This window comes from Kogia breviceps, chromosome 13, assembly GCF_026419965.1.
Source record: "Kogia breviceps isolate mKogBre1 chromosome 13, mKogBre1 haplotype 1, whole genome shotgun sequence".
Lineage (NCBI taxonomy): Eukaryota > Metazoa > Chordata > Mammalia > Artiodactyla > Physeteridae > Kogia > Kogia breviceps.
In genome coordinates this window covers 42,709,896-42,733,854 of record NC_081322.1, presented here as the reverse complement: position 1 = coordinate 42,733,854, position 23,959 = coordinate 42,709,896, and the positions used below count along the sequence as shown (strand labels likewise).

General features: G+C 40.4%; 1 protein-coding gene across 1 annotated transcript; it reads right to left on the bottom strand.

Moving 5' to 3' along the window:
* Positions 1 to 8,427: 8,427 nt before the first annotated feature.
* MFSD4B (major facilitator superfamily domain containing 4B) lies at positions 8,428 to 15,349 on the bottom strand. The gene is given in 5 exon segments (XM_059083621.2): positions 8,428 to 9,173; positions 9,175 to 10,385; positions 11,730 to 11,846; positions 12,966 to 13,134; positions 14,879 to 15,349. Coding segments are annotated over 5 exon segments (1,584 nt in total). The 5' UTR covers positions 14,930 to 15,349; the 3' UTR covers positions 8,428 to 9,137.
* Between the last annotated feature and the right edge of the window lie 8,610 nt (positions 15,350 to 23,959).

Sequence of the window (23,959 nt, the reverse complement as noted above, 5' to 3'; positions counted from 1 at the left end):
CAAAGATCAATAAAACTAAAAGCTGGTTCTTTGAGAAGATAAACAAAATGATAAACCATGAGCCAGCCTCATCAAGAAAAAGAGGGAGAGGACTCAAATCAATAAAAATTAGAAATGAAAAAGGAGAAGTTACAACAGACACCGCAGAAATACAAAACATCCTAAGGCAGTACTACCAACAACTCTATGCCAATAAAATGGACAACCTGGAAGAAATGCACAAATTCTTAGAAAGGTATAAACTTCCAAGACTGAACCAGGAAGAAACAGAAAATATAACAGACCAATCACAAGTAATGAAATTGAAACTGTGCTTAAAAATCTTCCAACAAACAAAAGTCCAGGACCAGATGGCTTCACAGGTGAATTCCATCAAACATTTAGAGAAGAGCTAACACCCATCCTTCTCAAACTCTTCCAAAAAATTGCAGAGGAAGGAACACTCCCAAACTCATTCTATGAGGCCACCATCACCCTGATACCAAAAGACAAAGATACTACAAAAAAAGAAAATTACAGACTAATATCACTGATGAATATAGATGCAAAAATCCTCAACAAAACACGAGCAAACAGAATCCAACAACACATTAAAAGGATCATACACCATGATCAAGTGGGATTTATCCCAGGGATACAAGGATTCTCCAACATACGCAAATCAATCAATGTGATACACCATATTAAAAAGTTGAAGAATAAAAACCATATGATCAGGCTTCCCTGGTGGCGCAGTGGTTGAGTATCTATCTGCCTGCTAATGCGTGGGACATGGATTCAAGCCCTGGTCTTGGAGAATCCCATATGCCGTGGAGCAACTGGGCCCATGAGCCACAACTGCTGAGCCTGCACGTCTGGAGCCTGTGCTCCACAACAAGAGAGGCCGCGATAGTGAGAGGCCCGCGCAACGTGATGAAGAGTGGCCCCGCTTGCCACCTAGAGAAAGCCCTCACACAGAAACGAAGACCCAATACAGCAAAAATAAATTAATTAATAAAAACTCCTACCCCCAACATCTTCTTTACAAAAAAAAAAACACAAAAAAAACCCCATATGATCATCTCAAGAAATGCAGAAAAAGCTTTTGACAAAATTCAACACCCATTTATGATAAAAATACTCTCCAGAAAGTGGGCACAGAGGGAACCTACCTCAACATAATAAAGGCCATATACGACAAACCCACAACAAACATCATTCTCAATGGTGAAAAACTAAAAGCATTTTCTCTAAGATCAGGAACAAGACAAGGATGTCCAGTCTCGCCACTATTATTCAACATAGTTTTGGAATTCCTAGCCACAGCAATCAGAGAAGGAAAAGAAATAAAAGGAATACAAATTGGAAAAGAAAAAGTAAAACTGTCACTGTTTGCAGATGACATGATACTATACATAGAGAATCCTAAAAATGCCACCAGAAAACTACTAGAGCTAATCAATGAATCTGGTAAAGATGCAGGATACAAAATTAATGCACAGAAATCTCATGCATTCCTATACACTAATGATAAAAAATCTGAAAGAGAAATTATGGAAACACTCCCATTTACCACTGCAGCAAAAAGAATAAAATACCTAGGAATAAACCCACCTACGGAGACAAAAGACCTGTATGCAGAAAACTATAAGACACTGATGAAAGAAATTAAAGATGATATCAACAGATGGAGAGACATACCATGTTCTTGGATTGGAAGAATCAATATTGTGAAAATGAGTATACTACCCAAAGCAATCTACAGATTCAATGCAATCCTTATCAAATTACCAATGGCATTTTTTACAGAACTAGAACAAATCGTCTTAAAATTTGTATGGAGACACAAAAGACCCCAAATAGCCAAAGCAGTCTTGAGGGAAAAAAAAAAAGGAGCTGGAGGAATCAGACTCCCTGACTTCAGACTATACTACAAAGCTACAGTAATCAAGACAATATGGTACTGGCACAAAAACAGAAACATAGATCAATGGAACAAGCTAGAAAGCCCAGAGATAAACCCACGCACCTATGGTCAACTAATCTATGACAAAGGAAGCAAGGATATACAATGGAGAAAAGACAGTCTCTTCAATAAGTGGTGTTGGGAAAACTGGACAGCTACGTATAAAAGACTGAAATTAGAATATTCCCTAACACCATACACAAAAATAAGTTCAAAATGGATTCGAGACCTAAATGTAAGACCAGACACTCTAAAACTCTTAGAGGAAAACATAGGAAGAACACTCTTTGACATAAATCACAACAAGATCTTTTTTGATCCACCTTCTAGTATAATGGAAATAAAAAAAATAAACAAATGGGACCTAAGGAAACTTAAAAGCTTTTGCACAGGGAAGGAAACCATAAACAAGACAAAAAGACAACCCTAAGAATGGGAGAAAATATTTGCAAACAAATCAATGGACAAAGGATTAATCTCCAAAATATATAAACAAATCATGCAGCTCAATATTAAAGAAACAAACAACCCAATCCAAAAATGGGCAGAAGACGTAAATAGACATTTCTCTAAAGAAGACACACTGATGGCCAAGAAGCATATGAAAAACTGCTCAATGTCACTAATTATAAGAGAAATGCAAATCTAAACTACAATGAGGTATCACCTCACACCAGTTAGAATGGGCGTCATCAGAAAATCTACAAACAACCAATGCTGGAGAGGGTGTGGAGAAAAGGGAACCCTCATGCACTGTTGGTGGTAATGTAAATTGATACAGCCACTATGGAGAACAGTATGGAGGTTCCTTAAAAAACTAAAAATAGGGCTTCCCTGGTGGCGCAGTGGTTGAGAGTCCGCCTGCCGATGCAGGGAACGCGGGTTCGTGCCCCGGTCTGGGAAGATCCCACATGCCGCGGAGCGGCTGGGCCCGTGAGCCGTGGCCGCTGAGCCTGCGCGTCCGGAGCCTGTGCTCCGCAATGGGAGAGGCCACAACAGTGAGAGGCCCGCATACCGAAAACTGTCATTATTCAAAGAACCATACCATAATTTCAGCAACTGTTAGGTACCTATTTAGTTAGCCAGTTGTGTTAAGTTCGAGCTTAAAATTATCAATGTTAATGTCTTTGACTGTATGGTGCTTGCCAAATTAGTTGTGGAAAATAAACAATGCCATTTTAAAAAGTTTTCCATATGATGGTACAGTTTGAAGTTATCTCATTTGAAGTTTTAAAAAAAAAAAAAAAAAAAAAAAAAAAAAAAAAAAAAAAACTAAAAATAGAATTACCATATGATCCAGCAATCCCACTACTGGGCATATACCCAGAGAAAACCATAATTCAAAAAGACACATCAACCCCAATGTTCACTGCAGCACTATTTACAACAGCCACATGGAAGCAACCTAAATGCCCATCAACAGACGAATGGATAAAGAAGATGTGGTACATATAGACAATGGAATATTACTCAGCCATAAAAAGGAACGAAATTGGGTCATTTGTTGAAACGTGGATGGATCTAGAGACTGTCATACAGAGTGAAGTAAGTCAGAAAGAGAAAAACAAATGTCATGTATTAACACATGTATGTGGAACCTAGAAAAATGGTACAAATGAACCAGGTTGCAGGGCAGAAGTTGAGACACAGATGTAGAGAACAAATGTAGGGACACCAAGGGGGGAATACCGCGGTGGGGTGGGGATGGTGGTGTGCTGAATTGGGCGATTGGGATTGACATAAATACACTGATGTGTATAAAATTGATGACTAATAAGAACCTGCTGTATAAAACAAACAAACAAAAACAACTAATACTAAACTTTGAGTTATTTGTATGGAAATATGTTAACATAAATGTTTCAGACATTACATGAAATTTCTAAAAATCTTATATGTTCCGGTATAATGTTATAAGTCATAATTCTTGTTATTACTTTAAAATGTATATCTCAGAAATAACTACATTTCCTTGTCAATTGCATTATTATGAACTTTCATCAGATCTTTAACCGTGGTCATTTTTAAGTCTTTTGTCATTTACAGAGAGTTCTGGGTGTACTCTGATGCTTTTGCAAAAATATTCCTATAAAAGGGTTTCATCTTCATGGAATTCATGGAAAAGACTCTGACAAGTACAGGTTTCTGGTAACTGACTATACTGCTGAACTGAATGAATTAAGCATTTTCAGAACTCTAATGGAAAACTGATGAATTCATAAAAGTGCTAACAAAAGATCAAGATGAAAAAAAATTGATTACATGGGACTGAGTGAACTGATGAGGATGATTATAATTTTTGTGACTTTCTGTTTGAATAAAAAAAAAATCCCACAAGGACTCAGAGGCAAAAAATATACAAATCAATTTTCAATGCAAAGTAAAGGAGCTGTTACAGTGGAGGATTACTGGACTGAATGTCAATATTATGACACAGTATGAGTGTGCTGTGTGTTTGGCAACTGCAATCATTGTTGCTTTTGTTGTGGTCCTCCATTTAAAAAAAAAAGAAAGAAAAGAAAAGCTAAAACAAAATAAATGAAATTCCCAAAAGTAGCAAAGAACTTGACACTCCCAAAAAGTGGAACTTGCTACCCAAAGTGTGGTCAATCCAAGGGCCAACAGCACCTAGGAGCTTGTTAGAAATGTAGAATCTCAGTCTTACCCCAGTTCAACTGAATTAGAATCTGTTTTGTTTTGTTTTGTTTTGTTTTTTTTTTTTTTTTTTTTTTTGTAGTACGCAGGCCTCTCACTGTTGTGGCCTCTCCCGTTGCACAGCACAGGCTCCGGATGCACAGGCTCAGTGGCCATGGCTCACAGGCCCAGCCACTCCGTGGCATGTGGGATCTTCCCGGACTGGGGCACGAACCCGTGTCCCCTGCATCGGCAGGCGGATTCTCAACCACTGTGCCACCAGGGAAGCCCTAGAATCTGTATTTTAACAAGCAATTCTAATGCACATTAAAGTATGAGAAGCACTAGTCTAGTTCTCTACCCTTCTACATTGAGCAAGTAACCCTCTCTCAGCAAATTTGAAAAAAACACTACATACAACTGCATGTAAATCTACAGTAATCTTCATAAAAATTTCAATTAAAAAAAACCATTTCTGGGACTTCCCTGGTGGTCCAATGGGAAAGACTCTGTGCTCCCAATGAAGGCGGCCAGGTTCAATCCCTAGTCAGGGAACTAGATCCCACATGCATGCCGCAACTAAAGATCCTGAACGCTGCAACAAAGGTTCCACGTGCCACAACTGAGAGCTGGCACAGCCAAAATAAATAAATATTTTTTTTTTTTTTAAAAGAACATTTCTAACAAACTTTGAATCATATGGGAAGCTTTTCTGTATCCCTTCCCTATCACCTCTACCTCCACAGCATCCCCATAGTATAAGAAAACATCAAACACAATATCTGTGGGTTCACATATACAAACACACACATTTACAACACTATGAACAAAACAAGGGCACTTAACAAACAAATACAGGGCATCCCAGAAGAATATATCTACTTCCACTACGAATTTTAAGCTCTATTTTAGTAATAACTTTTTAAGTGGCAGGATTGAAAATGGTACATTGCTATGGTAAAACAAAAGTTCTGGTTATGAGAAGCTATCCTGACTATTCAGTAAATCTACCTGAAACAAAATCACTTTACATGTAATCTGGTCTCACACATTTTTCAGGAATGTGTTGCTACACTGTTTTTGTTTTTAATAAACTACAATTCTTCAAACTAAAAAGCAGTCCACCAAATGTAGGATCAATATAATCTGGACACAAAATTCAAGTGGTTTCTGATACCTTATCTGGTAGAAGGAAATTTTTTTTTTACCCCTTTGCCTTTGACTTAGGAAATTAAGTTGATTAGAAATGTAAGAACTTTCTAGGTGTTTAGGATTTTGATTACTTATATTTGTCCCTTATATTTTTAGGTACTTCCCTAATCTTCTATCATGACCTTTCTTTATACCATCATTACCTGTATAATAAAAACTGATTTTTAAAAAAGATTTTTCTTTAAAAAATAATAGTAATTGAAAAATGCTCTCAAAGTGTTCTTAGACTTTACTATGAAAATACAATTAAACTGAAACTTACCTATTTCCCTCATATTACGCTGCATTTGAACGGGTTTTAAAAAGCACAGTGGTAAAGGACACAAAATAAAATCTCAAGAAAAAAAAGCCTAACTCTGAGTTAGGTTTATTGGCCTGGTCTATGGGACACTTTCTATCCCCTCACTAGCACGTTCAGTGGGCTGTATCTATAATCACTTTCAATGACTGCTGAAGGTCTTTCTTCCCCCCAGCTCAAACTTTCTATCTCTCTTGAGTTTTGCAGGTACCTGAGTATAGCAGACACACTCCAAGGTGATCCTCAATAATCACAGATACATCTCTATACTAGCTTCTCCCCTTGAGTTTGGGCAGATCTGCGACTTCCTTCTAGCCACTAGAATATGGCAAAGGTGACAGGATGTCACTCCTGTGATTACACTATATTATAAAAGACACCAGCTTAGCAGGCTCTGGTAAGAGATTCTCCCACTGGCTTTGAAGAAACAAGCTGCCATACTTCTGAGAGGATCTAAGAGAGGGCCACAGAGCAAGGATCTGTGGGAGGTTCTAACAATCGAGAATGGTGCCTGCTGACAGCCAGCAAAAAACGGAGACCTCAGTCCACCACAGCAAGGAACTGAATACCGTCAAAAACTACATGGCCCTGGAAGGGAAGCCCAAGCTCCACAAAGAAGTACAACTCTTCCAACAGCCTGACTGGAGCCCTGTGAAACCGTGAGCAGGGAACCCAGTGACACCGTGCCCAAACTCCTGACTCAAGGAAACGATGAGGTTAAAGAAACAAAAACTCTGCTGTTTTAAGCCGTTAAATTTGTGGTGATTTGTTACTCAGCAATAGAAAATTTCGGTATTGGTTACCTGTGTATCAGGAGACACTTACTTAACTAAGAACTGATTATTAGGATGAATGCTAATTCCTGAATTGTACTAAGTCTTATCCTTCCAATATGGAAATACATTATCAAACTTTAACAATGCCTATAATCTCATCTGGCCATTCACATTTTGGTTTGTGGAATTCTAATGCATTTTTCATGGATTTCCAAATTTTCTGCCATGTTCCTATTACCTTCTTTCCCTGAGTTGCCTTTTTACCCTTCAAATGTAGATGCTGCAGGTAGAATCCCTATTCTAGCAAGCCACGCAGATGCCAAATAGTTGCTACTGCCTAAATTCCAACAACCTGAGAAAAAGCAGTAAATGGAGCAGAAATAATCTCCAAGTTCTAGCTAAGAGAAAAATACAGTATAAAAAGAGCAAGAAGAATAGGCTTTTCACTGCTAATTTTTTCACCAGCCCTCTCCAAAACTGTCAGATTGTTAATATGAACCAATAATGGACAGTGGTCAAGAAAGGCAGTTTTCCACTTAAGAAAAAACAAAGGCCAATTTATAGAAATTAGATAAAAAGCAGACATACTGCAACCAAGTAGAAATTAGATATTACTCAGCATAAAATGTGCTAAAAAGAAGTGAATAAAATCTGTCATCAATGTCAGTCATTTATCAAAGGATAGCCCATTTGCCATACTCATGATCGCTGACTCTTAGGCTCCCAAGCCACTTTCTAATTGTTACTTTGGTTTCCCAGGTATTCCAAACTCAGCAAAGAAGAAGCCCGGAGGGCTTCAAGTATTGTATCCAGAGTATTGTATCCACTTGTATCCAGAGGATACAAGTGGAGGGGGATACAAGTATTCCAATCATTGGAAAAGACTGTGTCTCATTGTAAATTAAACTAGCAACCTAATTTACAGCCGGTACATGATTACCAACCAGACTCAATGAGGAGCAATTCCTGGAACAGCAAGGCTCATCCCCAGACTGTGTCACTGAGCTAGGCAAAGGACCTCAAGAGACCCTGTCCACAGCCCTACAACTAACATAGTAACCCTGAAACAGCTTTAAAAATCAGAACAAGGCATCTCCAAATCCTGTTTGAACATAATTAGAGAAAATAAGCATATAAAAATAACTTCTCTTTTTAAAATGTCTGTAAAAATAGTATAATCTCTATAATTGAATGAATTACTATAGTCACTGAAACTAAGACACTGACTGTAAAATGCAACACTACTTTATAGAAGTATGTGGGAGAAAACTGGCAATTAAGTTTTGCCACATGTTAAATGATCATTGATTTCAACACATATTCTGATTTCAGAGATGTTAAAAATGTGAAAAAAGGTGCATCTCAGAATCGATGAAATACGGTACTAAAAATGTATTCTTCAGACAATTATTCAAATAAAGTATTCAACACCGAGTCTCTTAAATTGACAATATTCACAGTCAGTAGCACATTCTTTTTTTTTTTTTTTTTTTTTTTTAGTAGCACATTCTTAAAGCTATCAATTTTTTTCACTTCTCATTTGAAATGAAGAATGGGGTGACACTTATATTGATTTCTGGCAGATATCTTGCACAAACTTTAAAAATTATGGATTCCCAGTTTGAAAGTCATCACATTTTCATTAGAGAATCACAGATCGGGGATGAGATAAACGAGACCTATATAAGTTAAATGACTGAGTACAGGGCCAGAAGACTAGTAAGCAGCAGTGGAGGCCTGAAGCCAGGTCTGTGCCTGTTCTGTGTTCTCTTCATAGAAATCAGAAATCATATGAGTAATTAGCATTTTCTGGTCCAACACTACAGAGTGAAACAATTAAAAATCTCTGTCCATTTTCAAAGATGCTCTTTTATGAAATGATTCTCCTCAACTTCCCTGGCAGAATACTGACGATGGATAATTTGTTCAGCTAACCAATTCAACTACTAAACAGTTTCATTCTATCTGAATGGCACCCAACTTCTCAAAAACAAATGCCTTCTCTGCACACTCTGAGGCCAGAAAATATTGCCTTATCAGCCACATGCCACCAAACGCTAACCTCACAACAGGATCTAGCTGTATGAGGTCATTGGTTCTTTATGAAAGGCTCTGGGAATGACAAAACATTTCAAAACCTTTTAGCATTTGCTATACTTGGACCTAGAAATTTTGACCCCCAAAGCTTGTTGAAAATCTGTTATGCTTTGCTCTGACTGGCCTCTTTAGAACTGGTGATTATTCAGGGAAGTCAGTAAATAATTCATCTTCTCTAGGCCTTAGTCCCTTTTGTCCTGGTTTCTTGCAAGGTGATTCACAGGGGACTTGCCCATATTAACTGGAGAGGACTCAAACATTAACGCATTTGAGTGGGATTGGTTGGAGACGTCAGCTGTGGGCTCCATCAAAATATACCTAGATGTCTCTATTACAGAATTCCTTATTGTATCATTCATTTCGATCACTTCAAAGTCCATTTCATTCCATTTTTCTGCATATTCTTCTTCATTCTCTTCCTCATAGTCATTTAGCCCAGAGCTAGAGAGCAAAGCTTTCTGGTCCTCACTTTTACTGTGTTCTTTTTGCTGACGACTGACAGGGAAGGTGGCTAATTTATACAGCACAGGAAATAAAACAGCAGTGGCTACTGATGACCCCAAACAGGTGTACAAAACTACAGGCAAATCAGGGTATTTTCCTTGAAGAATTCCAATTACTGCAGGAATAGCCATTTCTCCCAGGGCAGCACCGACTACAAAAAATGCTGCAGCTTTCCCATGGATGGTCGTGTACTGCTCAATCCAAGACACACCACTGGGAAACGTGGTTGCCATTGAGGCACCATATACTGAAGTTGCTATCCAGAGACAAACTCGGCTCTTGTCAAAAAGCACCAGAAATAAAGATGAAGCCAGGCTGCCAATGTTGCTCCACACAATCATGGTTCCAGGTTGTAAACATGTAGCAAAAAAGACTGCCATACCCCTGCAGGCTGCAAAGGTCCACCAGAAGATGGAGTTCAACCCAGCTGCTTCACTTTCTTTCATGCCCACATGGGTGGTTGCAAAGGAGAAAATGTAAGAGCCATATGTTACCTCGGCTCCAACATAAAAAAAGAAGAACAGAAAAAGAAGACAAAGAAGGGTATTGTGATATTTAGCTCTTCGAAACCTCTGAGTAGATGCTTTTGCTTTTTCCTGCCTTGAGCTTTTCTTTACAAACAGAGCGAAAAAAAAGAGAGAAACTACAAAAATATAAGCACCGATAACAGCATAAGCCCACAGTAAATTCATATCATCAGGTATTCCAAGTAGAGATTCTGAGTCAGCTTCAGATGACTGGTTGAAGGCAGAATGGTTAAAGTCAGCCTTTGTGTGGTTTTCAGCAGACACCATCCTGCCCAATGCCAGTTTAGCCAGCAGGGGAGCCAAAAAGGCACCCAAGGCAAAACTGAAGTGTAAGGCCTGCATATGGGGGGCTCCTTTGTCCCCCCAAATAGCCAAGATTAGGACGTTACCACCTACCAATGAAAGATGGGGAGAATGATTTAATCATAGTAACTTAGTAGAAAAAAGTTCAAAATAGATGAGTGTATTTTACATGGCACAAGGATTATAATATTCTAAGTTATCAACTGTTGCAACTAAGTCAATTCTATGCTTAAGAAACTCTAACTCACCAATACCACCAGCAAACTCTAAGCACTGGAACACCACACACTCACAAATGGGATTCTACAAGCTAATAAACCACTATTTCCTAGAGCCAAGTACTTTAGCCCAAGGCTTTTCATAATACAGTTCTAATACCAGGGTTACGTGGGGTGGGGGTAGGGAAGGATATTTATATAGTTATTTATTTTTAAACATTTTAAATATATATTATCATCAGATAGTGGCCAAATTACCAAATTTTTCTGTACCTGCAATTAGTAGCCACTTGAAGAAAATTATTTATGTATATGGCAGATGCAAAACACATGTTCAGGAACCTGAACATTACAGAATTCTGCTGTGCCCACTGCAGGAAACAAGGAACACAGACACCTTCTAACACGCTCAGTTACACTGTCTATGTATCTACATGGTGAAAGGCAAGAAGCCTCAAGTCTTGTGTTTTCTCCCTTTCTTTTTAATATATTTGCAGATAAACATACAATTCTATACAATTCCATCCTGTAAACTCACAACCAAATTAAGCCCAAAGTAAAAAAATATTTCCCCAACCTATCAAATAACAGGGGAGCAAGGAAGAGGGGGAGAACGTTGGTTTTAGGGGTGAACAAATGTCACATATGTTATTTAGTTGGTTTTAAAAGATATGAAGATACATGGAGAGGATCTCCTGCAGGAAGGCAGGAACTTTTGAGAGAATAGGAAAAGAAGGGAAATAATACACAGCACAGGTTTCTCTTAGTTCAAAAGACAGAGTGCATTTTAAATTGGAGAGCTGCTTCTATTTTTCCTCAGCCAAATAATGGTTCCAAACTTGGTTTGTTCTATTAACCCATCAATTCCTGCCATATTACAATGAGAAAGTTCTATTCCGAAATGAAAACCTGCTCATCTGCACTGTAATTACCCACATGGGGGCCCCTTCCCTGTTTGGATACTGTAAATCAACAATCTCTCAAAAAACAAAATTCTCTGAATTCACTCTGTGGTTGGCTGCTCAAAAATGGGCACCCTACTTGTCAAGAAGAGTAGTTGCCGGAAAGGTGGTTCTGACCTGGAGACCCCATGACCAACGCAGTAGGTCAGTGTCATTTTAGGGGGCATTGCAAGTGACAATTTAATACCATATGCTCTACTTTTTCTAGTAGAAAGTCCCTACTCCCAGAGTTGACAATGAAGGGCTCACTGACCTGTATCCAGAATGCCAATTGAAACACCAAAGATGGACATCATGACAATCAGTAACACCGCAGTCTTACAAAATGGAACAAGATAAAGACCAATTGCGGTAGCGAACATTGACACTCCTGAGAAGAAAAGTAAAAGTCAGCTATAAAAAACACTATTTAAAAAAAAATAAAAAAAAAAAAAAAAAAAAAAAAACAAAACACTATTTATGGGAAAGGGTTATGGATCAAGTCAACATCATAAAAACTCCCCAAAATGTAAAACAGGTCAAATTAAATAATAATGAGTAGATGAGAGGTTCAGCTTCTACTAACAGTTATTTCATTTAAAAGCTTTTATCATCTTTATGGACTATAAAATATAAGTTATTCTAGTATAAGTACATTTCTAGTACTGCTGATAATCAAACCATACATTATACCACAAGGCAGTTTTATAGCAAAACTCAAAAATTATTCATTTAAATGTTTCATACTTAACAACCTGAAGAGATGTTTAGATATGAGGTAAAAAATAAAAAAGACAAAAATTAAATGCAATTACTATAGTAGTTCATAGTAGAAATGTATTAAACAAATTTGGGGAATAGAGAGGGAAATATAAGAAGTATATTCTTTCAACACACTATGGAAATCAGAGAGATTATTTACACATTCATCAACGATGGTAAATTATCTCCTTACGTCCAAAGCAGTTTTATCACATTAATCCATATTTTCTTTAAACATGTCAATTTATCCAAAAAAAGAGTAAGTTAAAAGCTTTGCCATCTATTTTGAGAGTGAGGTAGAGAGGCCTGGGGTAATCATTAACATGGGGCAGCTGGGACAAAAATTGAGCCTTCATCATTTCACCCACCATCCCCTCCCACCTCATTTTCAGTCCAGGGTCTAATCTGGGGAGGTTCAAGGAGTTTATTCTGATCTATGGCCCCAGGAGATCTGCCCTAAACCCTGACAATCAGATCTCTTTGGACAACTAGTATGTTATCCAGCGGTGGTGCCTAAACTACAATGAAGGTTGGGAAGGCTAAGGATCGCTACTAAATTTCCAGAGAGGTTTAGACCAGATTCCCAGTAACTGCCAAGACGAAAGCAGGCACCAGGGAAACCTGACTTCCACTGAGGATACCTAAACACTACCCTTAAGTTGTCAACCATTCTGCAAGCCAGTATGTTTCATATTTAAAAACTGTAAATTCCTCGAAAGTCACAACGAAGTGAAAATTGTTTACTTACCCAAAAGAAGAAAATGATTCATACTGTCAAAAAGAACTCCACCAATCACAGAGCCACCCAAATATCCAAAGGCACGGCCCACAAAAATCAGAGAAAGACTGCTGATATTGCGGTTCACATTTGTTGCCAAATCTTGAAACGTGGGTCCCAGTAGAGCGACACTCATTCCCTAAAATTTAAAAAGACAGAAGTTTTCATTTACAATCATTAAAATAAAGTCTATCTAGATGGTAGCTTTTTTTCAGTATTAAAAAGGGAGGAGGGGATTTCAATGTAATGTAGGAGACTAAGCCCCATAGTTAAGACAAATTCACAACGAAAATACTAGTACTAGTAGAGCTATGGACTCCTATTTCTGGTGTGCCGAGTCCTAGTGTTTTTCTAGTTTTGACAACTCTCGATTTTTACAAAATTATTTAATTCTTTTGGCTCTTTGCTGCAATTCTGTTTCCTTTTTGAACAATACCAGAAAAAAACTACAGTATTTGTATTAACAGTAAAATGTAACATTAAAAAATTTGTGAAATAGTTTTGAATAGTCTGAAATATACTGCACGCACAAATAACACCAGAATTTTGATGTTAAAAATTTAAGTTAACAAAACCATCAAAATATTATCCCCATTTTTTGATGTTGTTAAAACAGCAATATTTCTGGGTGTACATGGGGTCCTTCCTCTGAATTACACATATAAAACATGCAAGAGATAAACAATTTGAATGTTTCTAAATCTACATTTTTCTTCAAAGAAAACCAAAGCCTCAGAAGTACCGTCTGTAAGGCTTTCTTAGAGAATATTACATACACGTGTATGCAATGACTTTAAAAATAAAATTTCACTCAGAGACATGTAACTTCAGCAAAAATTAGGGGCTGCAGTTGGCTTTCACAGGAAATTCGCTGGACACACAAAACATGTTTCCAGTCGGTCTACATTTCAAGAATAAGTGAGTCTAATTGCACGAATTTGCTCTAAACGCTTGGGTGTAGCCCCTCTCCAGGCCTCAGCAGTCTCCAGCTAGGGGCAGGCTTGGGCTCAGGCACAGAGTAAGTGCCTAGTACAGGAAGGGAAGGCTGCGCCCCAGCTGTAATCAAGTTAGCTCCCGCCTGCAAAGCACTTAAAAGGACCTGGCACATCATCCGCAATGACTTTTCTTCAAATACAAATACTCTAAGAATCAAGAGAGGCTCAAAGGAAGAGACACTAAGTGGTCAGAAGTGACTCTGCTCAGAGGACTCACCCTCCCAACTCCCCAGGATCCCAATATTTAAGACAAGTTGACCACAGGGCAGCCAAAGGGGTTGGCAAAAGGCCAAATTAGCCTTGCAGTTTGTTCTTAGAAAAACACTGAAGGACCTGAAATTCTGTTTTACATAAGACTGTAGGCAGAATAAGAGACATTATTCCTGGCTCAACCACTTAACCAGCTGTGTGGTCCGAAAAAGTCACTTTCCCTCTCTGGGTCTATTTCCCCACCTGCAAAAAAATAAGGGGTGAATTTGGTCAGACGAGGAAGAGGAAAACCCTCGTCTGACCAAATTAGACCAGTAGAGCAACTTCGTGCAATAATTTGGGGGTTGGGTGAACGCAGGAGGCGGGGGGAGGGGGCGGGGGCGGCTATAGACGTGGCAACCCCTCTTGCATCCCCCCGACCCCACGGACGAGAGGTATAAAGGTTTGCTGGAGCTGGAAAATATTTTAGGAAAATCGGTTTCACACTTGACAATAACCCTCTAAGATGATAACTGTGCCCATTTTTCAGATTATAAAACTGAGGCTCCGGCAGATTAAGGAGCCCAAGGACACCCAGTCTGCAAGCGGCGGAAACGAGACAGGAGCTCGGAAGGCCGCGTTCTCTGCAGGACTTCTGCTCACGCCTAGACCTGGGAGGGTTTCAGCCCCGGCTCTCACCAGCCCCAGGAAGGCAGCACACAGGAGGACGGTGATGAACCAGCGCAGCATGCTCCCAGCCCGGCCGCTCCGCCGGGAGCCCGCCACCGCCTCTGGCTCATTCTCCGCTGGGGCCTCGGCCGGGAAGAGCCGCTGCCCGGCAGCCACGGCCCCGGCCCCACAGGGTTCCAGTTCCAGCTCCAGCTTGGAGGCTCTCGAGCAGCGGTCTTGCTGCCGTCCAGCTTCTCAACGGAGCCTCGAGAACTCCGAGCCCTGCCCCGGCCCCGCGCCTCCAGAGCCGGCGGCCTCGGCTGGCGCCACCTCCCCGGGGGAGGCCCGAGTCCGGGGCGAGGAGTAGAACTTCGGAACGCGCCGGGTGTCGCCGGCAGCGGACGCGCGCCCTCGCACACGCAGGGCGCCTGCCCGGGTCACGTGGCGGAAATGTGGCCTCTAGCCAACCGCGGCCGTGCCTCAAACCGGAAGTTTATAGGGTTGCCCAGGAGACTGGACGCCGTGCTCGGGCCTCAGCCTCACACTTAAGGTGAGCCCACAGAGGGCGCCGCGCGGCGGAGCGAGCTGAAGCTGCAGCCTGGGACCCGACGAATCAGGAGGGAAGATGCAGCCAAGCCGTCAGGAGGAAGTGCTGGCCAAGAAATACAAAGTATGGCTTCGCTCCCTCTCCCCGGGACTCCTGGGGGGTAAAGGGAACCCCAAGGTCTGTCCCTTATACAACTTTCTAAAATTCCTGCCCTAGTTCCTTTAAGGTCTGTTGTCTATTGATCTGCCGTTCATCTGTTACTCCACAGCATTTGTTGAACCACATATGTAAGTTTTCACGTGCATGATCTCAATTGATCCTCATAACAACACTCTAAATTACGTGTTATCCTGATTTTAAGATAGGAGGATTGGGTCATAGAAAGTAGCAACTTGCCCAAAGTCAGTCAGCGAATCAGTGGACACAGTAGCTCAAGAAATCTGGAGCCAAAACTGCGGTTTCAAGCACACTCTCACCCCCAGTCCCTTCAAATAATTCCATTGTTGTAAGGAAGTGGAGCAGGGCATTGATTTGCAGAATGCCTGAATTAGGTTATGCCAGTGGGGGCTTCCCTGGTGGCGCGGTGGTTAAGAATCCATCTGCCAGTGCAGGGGACACGGGTTCAAGCCGTGGTCCGGGAAGATCCCACATGCGGCGGAGCAACTAAGCCCGTGCGCCACAACTACTGAGCCTGTGCTCTAGATCCCGTGAGCCATAACTACCGAGCCCACGTGCTGCAACTACTGAAGCCGGCGCGCCTAGAGCCCGTGCTCCGCAACAAGAGAAGCCACCGCGATGAGAAGCCACCGCGATGAGAAGCCCGCGCACCGCAAGGAAGAGTAGCCCCTGCTCGCGGCAACTAGAGAAAGCCCAAGCGCAGCGACAAAGACCAAACACAGCCAAAAATTAAAATTAATTAATTAATTTTTTAAAAAAGTTATGCCAGTGGATGAAGGAAAGGCCTTGTTTTGTGTATCCTACTCTAGCTTTTTGTTTCCTTTTGCTCTTTGACCAAACAGACCGCAGCCTCAAAAATGTGTAAATATTTTTCTTTCTCGTTTATCTGAAATGTTCTTTCCCACCTGATTACTCTCCAGCTCACCCACTTAGGCTCCCAGATTATACACACCTGAGTCTCATCATCATTTCCCTTGCAACCCATCTCTCCAGCCCCATCCATTAGGTCATTAATCATTTCCCAGTTTACCCCAGAAAGTACAGGTGTTATGATTTAAGAGAACCTGTTTTAGTTTTTCAGAGTCAGGGAATGTCTCTTTGAGAAAAGTGTAATGTGATTGAAACAAAAGACATATACATATGTTAAAGAGAATAGAATATGATATGGGAGAAGTAAGTTAGGTCCAAATTGTTAAGGGCAAATATCTGCCTCCATCTCTTTTTCCTTTCCTTCTGGAACTCTGATGACTTGTATGTTAGACCTTTTGATATTATTGAAGAGATCCTTGATGCTCATATGTTCTCTTTTTTTTTCTAGTTGTTTTCCCCCCTCTGCTCTTCAGTTTAGACAATCTCTCTTGATGTCTCTATCTTCAAGTGCACTGCCTCTTTCCTCATCTCCATTCTGCTGTAGCCACTGAATTTGTTTATTTCAGTTATTGTACTTTTCAGTTCAAAATTTCCACCCGGTTCTTTTTCATCGTTTCTTTTTCTCTGCTGAAGATGCCTTTCTTTACATTTATCTTTACCTCCTGGAGCATGTAATAGCTGCTTTATATTCTAGGAAAATGCCAACATCTGTGTTATCTCAGGGTTTGTGTTTGTTGTTTGTCATTTCCCTTGGGATTTGGTCACATTTTCCTGTTTCTTTGTACGACAGGTAATTTTCTATTGTATCCTGGACATTGTGACAGTTACATTACGCAGACTCTGCGCCCTGTTAAAATCCTCCTCTGGAGAATGTTTCTTTAAGCAGGCAATCAACCTGATTGAGTTCAGGCTGCAAGTTTCGCATCGCCTCCTGTGGATGATGGTTCCAATCTCAATTCAGTTATCAAAGCCTATGCTGGGGCTTCCCTGGTGGCGCAGTGGTTGAGAATCCGCCTGCCGATGCAGGGGACACGGGTTCGTGCCCTGGTCCGGAAGGATCCCACATGCCGCGGAGCGGCTGGGCCCGTGAGCCATGGCTGCTGGGCCTGCGCGTCCGGAGCCTGTGCTCCGCGGCGGGAGGGGCCACAGCAGTGAGAGGCCCGCGTACCGCAAAAAAAAAAAAAAAAAAAAAAAAAAAAAAAAAAAAAGCCTATGCTGTGCTGCTCTGGGTCAGTCCAGAACATGCACCACTCAGGCGTTCACCTGAGACTTGGGCAATGGTTTAACGCTCAAATCAGTTGTCAAAGCCATTGCTATGCTGCTTCGGGTGTCTGTCACACACAGGGGCAAACCCAAGGGGCTTGCGTGGTTCATACACAAAATTTTAGTGGTCACCTTCTCTAGCTCTCCCCTACCCACCTCCCCACTCACTTTCCAACCCAGAGCATCTCCATTTCTCAGTTCCTTGAACAAGGAAGATGGGTTTTCTATCAGAGTTTTAGCTACCCAGGCCAGACAACTCATTGCCTTGAAGGGTTTTTTTCTAAGTTTTGATTCCCCTACTTTGTTGACTTTTCAGAGTCCTCAGGTACTTGCTCTTTGTATTTCATCATGAGTTGTTAGTTGTCATCAGTGGGAGAGGGGCTGGAGTAGGCTTATGATGACAACACCAAACCAGAACTATCCCTACCTATCTTTGAAGAGTCAGCTGAGGTATTACTTCCTCTAGGAAGCCTCTTCTGACCCTCCTCTCAGCCTCAGGACTGTTTTAGTTTCCCTCCTTTGTGCATAATTCTAATAGGCCACCAGCTACTCCATATAGAAGTTTCCTATTTATGTGTCAGCTTCCGTTTGTTTTTTGTTTTTTTTTTTTTGTGGTACGCGGGCCTCTCACTGTTGTGGCCTCTCCCGTTGCGGAGCACAGGCTCCGGACGCGCAGGCTCAGCGGCCATGGCTCACGGGCCCAGCCGCTCCGTGGCATGTGGGATCCTCCCGGACCGGGGCACGAACCCGTGGCCCCTGCATCGGCAGGCGGACTCTCAACCACTGCGCCACCAGGGAAGCCCAGCTTCCCTTTTATACCAAGAGCGCCTGAAGGAAGGTACTGTGTCTTATTTATCCTCGAGCATAGTGCCTGGCACACAGTTTGTCTTCAGTAAATGTTTGTTGAATGTAGTATACTTTTTCTGAACAACCTAACCAAAAATCTGAATTCCTATGTAGCTATGCTACTCCTAAATGTTCTCACACATTCTAGCTTGTGTTATAGTTATTTCAACACTTCTCTTTAGTTCTCTAGAAGATTGGAAGCTCAATGAGATGGAAACTATGGATCTCATGTCTCTATCTCCCCTGTGACATTGTATTATATACTTAAAATATTACATTATTGAGTTTCAGTTAACTAATTTTAAAGTTAAATGTTTTAACTCACCCTGATTAAACATCAAAAAAATTTTTTTCTCTAGATGGAAAGATCTACTTTCTGATTCTCCCCACTTCACTCCTGAAAGCAGCAGGATACTTTTTCCACTTGCCTCCAGAGGTCACTCACCACCTTTTTTTAAAAAGGGGTGATTAAAATAGGGCATTGCTTCATGCAGCTTTCTCTTTAGACCATTTTTGAGACTGAATCTTTTTGTGTGAGACAATTCAAGAGAAATAAAAATGTTGATGGGCCATTCTTTAAATAAATATAGTTTTATTGATTCCCTTAAAAAATGGATATTTTACAATATATATGACAATTTATCTTTGAAGAAAATATCTGGGTCTTAGTGGCTAATATGGTACTACCTTGGCATATTTGTGAAATGGCAACAGGGAGGCAGGTTTTTCATCTTTCAACTTAAAATTTTACTTTGGATGAGAATGAGAAGTTAGATGGATTATGTTTAGGGACTGCATATCACTGTTAGGACCTATTTAATCTTTATTCTCTGGAGGGACCATCCTTTTTACTTATCAATAAATGTCTCATTAGTGCTTAAAGTGCATCATGAAAAACTAGGTGTCATCATAACTATTTCTATCAGTATACTAAACGATCATTCTTTAACCTCATCACTAAAAGCCCAGTCTATTAAAACCAACTCTCACAAAGATTTAATTTCAGTAAGATAACTCTCATGTTTGTGCTCTGTATTCTGAAAAGTGAGAAATAATATTGAAAGTATCTAACATTGGTGTCTGTTTGATGGAATTAACTTTTTATCTTATTAAAAATAAAAAAATTACTGGTTTTTCATGAAATTTCCTTTTAAAAATATAAACTTAAAATTTCCTTTAACTGGATTCATTGTAACATTTAGGGCTGCAGGACTCTGAATGGTCTCCTAGGCTGTATTGGTCAGATAAAATCTTTGCTGTACTGTACCATTATTAGCCAAAATCAATATATCAAGAGAATAAAAAGAAAGCAACCAAAAGTAAGAGCATGGCTACTGTAGACTCTGCACAGAAAAATAGAATAACATTTCTTAAGGTACTAAGGGCTTCAGAAGCAATTAGGGTCATCTGCATCAAAAAAGAAAGCCACTTTAGGGCTTTAGGTACTTTGTAAGGGATATGATCTCCATCTGTACAAAGAAGAGGCCACTTATCCAGAGCTGTACACTGCTCTGCACTGGAACAAAGGAAAAACTGGAAATTACAGATGGCTTTTAGCATTCTTGTTTAATCACTGCCATCTGATACCACACTTGATACTAACTGCTTGGAAAAAGTCCAAAACCTTTGCAGAAATCCCCACAATGACAGGACTGTTGTGTTGCTGAACTAGGAACAAATACCAGCAGCAGTATTTCTTTTTAAGTTTGGAGCAAACTATATAAAATCCCACCTGTTCATTTATTTAGTCATTAAATAGCTATTAAACACCTAGCATGTGCCAGGCATTGTTCTAACAGTGAGAAAACAGAAAAAAATTCCTGCCCTCATAGACAAGATAGACAATGAACAAATACATTTGTAATATTATGTCAGATTGTGATAAATACTCTAAAGAAAAATAAAGCACGAAAGGGGGTAAGAGTGACGGGAGGGGGTTATTTTAAGTTAAGGTAGTGTTGGGGAAGGCTCTGTGAGTGACGTTTGAACAGAACCCTAACTGAAATGAGGGAACCGAAGTGCAGGAAGAGCAGTCCAGAGACAACAACAGGTGCAAAAGGATCCATTAACAGGAGTGAGCTTGTTGTGTTGGAGGAATAAGAAAGACTGAGATCAAGCAGTGTTCCTGACTGGGTACGCCTTGTGTTCAGGACTTTCTGGATATGTTAGAAGAATACACTAGAGGGGGGCAGGATGGAGAGTAGAGAGAACAGAGACCTAATTAGGAGGTTATTTGATTAGGTCAGATTTGTGTAAGTGGTGAGAGTGTTCAGATTTGGGAACTATATTGAAGATAAAAATAATAGTATTTGCCAATGAACTGGGTGTATGAGGGAAGGAATATTAAAAATGACTTCAGGGACTTCCCTGGCGGTCCAGTGGTTAGGACTCCCCACTTCCACTGCAGGGGGTATGGGTTTGATCCCTGGTTGGGGAACTAAGATCCCACATGCCACGTGGTGCAGACAAAAAATTTTTTAAAAAAAAGACTTCAAGGATTTTGACCTATGTCAAAGAAACCCAGAGCTGGACAGTAGTTAAGGCTATAAAAACAGATTTTACTCAGGAACTATTATAATAAAGGAAAAGAGACCTCAGTATACAACTGGGCTCAATTCCAAATACAACAAGGAAAAGTGGGGATTTATAGCCAAGGATCCTGGTTGAGGGCAGGGGGAAATATCAGTGGATAGAAAATTCTTAAGAGGGAACAGAGTAAGGGGGGTTCTGGCTAAACCAGCCTAGCAGGAGTCTTGCTGAAGGCAGGCTAGGCTGATCCAGCATCACCAGGGGGATGGTGAGGACGAGCAACCCAATCAGATATCAGAGTGCTCAGCTATCTAGGGTGGGGGCCTCTGGCTAAACCACTTGAGCAGGATTCTTGCTGAAACTGGGTGATGCAAATGGTGGTGGTCCACAAGCTGAGGCCTTGTTGGGAAAAGGATTCAGGAGAGACTGTTGTCTAAGCAGCTGGTAAATAGTGCTCCTATTTATTCAGGTGGAAAAGATTGTGGAAGGAGCATGAGCGCTGCTGGGAAATGGAAGAAGATCAAGAATCCAGGTTGAATGTGTTAAGATTATGATATTTATTAGATAATTAAATGAAGGCATCAAGTGGGCATCTGGATATTCAGTCCAGTGGAAGGATCAGAACAGTAGATATAAACTGGGTGTTATCAGCGTGTAGATGGTATTTAATACTGTGTAACTGGGTGAGATCACCTAAATTGTGAGTATAGAGAGAAGAGGGCCAGGGGTTAAGCCCTGAGGGCATCCCACATGTAAAGGTAGGAGAGATGAGGAATATCCTGCAAAGGAGACTAAAATAAGAAGGAAATCAAGAATGTGTGGTTTTAGAGACCAAGTAAACAAAATTCAAGAAGGCGTGTGATCAACTGTAATCGCTGGAGAATACACTGGATTTATAGAATCACACACATGTTCTTAAATAATTATGTAACTTTCCTCAGCCTCACTTTCCAAGTAGGTAAATCTGGAAAACCAAACTGAGGACTCTATCTTTTGAATTTAGGGAGGTATTACAGGTTTTTGAGTGGTAAAGAGTATCAAGATGAAAGCAGAGGATTAAGAACATTAGCAGGCAGTATTGGCCAGTTGAATTGGAGCGGGAAAAAACTAGAGAATGGGGAATGATTTTAGTAGTTTTATTACGTAGTTCAGCAAAGAGGTAATTGTCTTTGTGCCAGAGTGGTTTGGTGAGAATGGAAGGGTGGGTATGGAGGCAATAATTCCCATGACCTTTCTTTTTGGTCTGTTTTCTTCTGTATGTACATGTTCCATGGCAGTACCAGAATTTCTATATAACAGGGCATAAGATTGCAAGCTGGTTGGAATGTGGGGAGAATTAGGGGACTTGTATTCAAGATAAATCATTTTTACTTCGATTGTAGCTTTATTTAGTGGCTGAGCATAAGGAACTAATGGAGATTTTGAGTAGGCCAAACCACTCCCCTATCCCACCACAAGCCACCCCTGAGTAAAGGCTCAAACGATGTGAAGAATATGGTCAAAAGAACTTAGATCTAGCTTTCAGGCCACTTCAAGGAGAGAAATTATGTACAAGGGAAAAGGTTCACCCAACCCAGCTCTTTATGAGGAGACTGGGCAAGGGTCAGCTCAGTTGTCCATTAGCTTGAGACAGAAATTTATAAAACCCAACTTGAAATATTCAACAGTTTATTGATAATTTTTCTCTATAATTAATGAAATGACTAAATAAGTATATTCTTGTAGATCAAATTGCTGTGAATGCCACATTACAAATAGAGACTTAAGCTGTATTAGATGAGTATCGACTACCCAAATACCATGAGTGCCATTCCCTTGATGATTTTCCAAAAATGGAGACCCACTCATGGTAGAGTTCGAACTAAAACAAAACGCGGGCTTCCCTTGAGTTACATGATAGTTTATGTTTTTGGAAAATTTGGTGTTTATTGGAACTATGCAAAATTTTTTATGTTTATACGTACAAGAGGTTTAGAGTCTAGGCTCAGATAATTAAAAGCAAGCACTCAATGAATATTTAGCAGGACATTCAAAAGTTGGACAGTGTGTGGGACTATCCCACACATTGTAGGATGTCTAGCATCTCTGACCCCTGCCCACTAAATGCTAGTAGCAACTCCCGGTTACCATGACACCCTCACAGATTTCCAGAGTACCCTCTGGGTGCAATAAGACTTCAACTGAAATCTACTCATGTAAACTGTCTGCCTCAAAGCTTGGCAAATAGTATTCTCTGAAATGGCCAGGGGCAACAGAAGTTAGTGACATTTCTGTTGTATGCTATAAGGATTCTAGATAAAGGTATTCTTTTACAAGTTGCTTCATAGTAAAAGTTCACATGTAGTAAGGAATTCAGGGGTACTACCTAAAGGTTCGTAAGCTTCAAAGCTTTTAAAAATTTATAGGCATACAGTAATAAAGGACTGTCATTGCTAGGTGGCAGAGCTTCCCTTACCAATGAAAGTTGCTTGCTCTCTAGTATCTAAAGAGACTAGTCTTTGTCTAAAAACTGTGATAATGTCACCTGGGACAGATGCCTCATAAGAAATGCCATTCTCCTTAAGGCCCATGACAACCATTACCATTCTCTATTGCCACTAGGCCCATAACAAAGATCAAATCTCAACATGATTCAGGGGGACAGGTACACACTGTGATCCAGGAGGACATAGCTTGCACACCAAAAGAATTGCCAGCTTCATTAATATATATTATCAGAAACCTGGTGAGTGTGTAGGAGTAGATGCTAAGGGTATTAGAGCAAGGAGAGCAGAATATAACATTAGATCCAGCTGAATTCATTGATATGGGTACACTTCACTGGATATTGTGAATTCAAAGGGTTAGATCATGCAGCTGGAGTTGGCTGTAACAGCTTA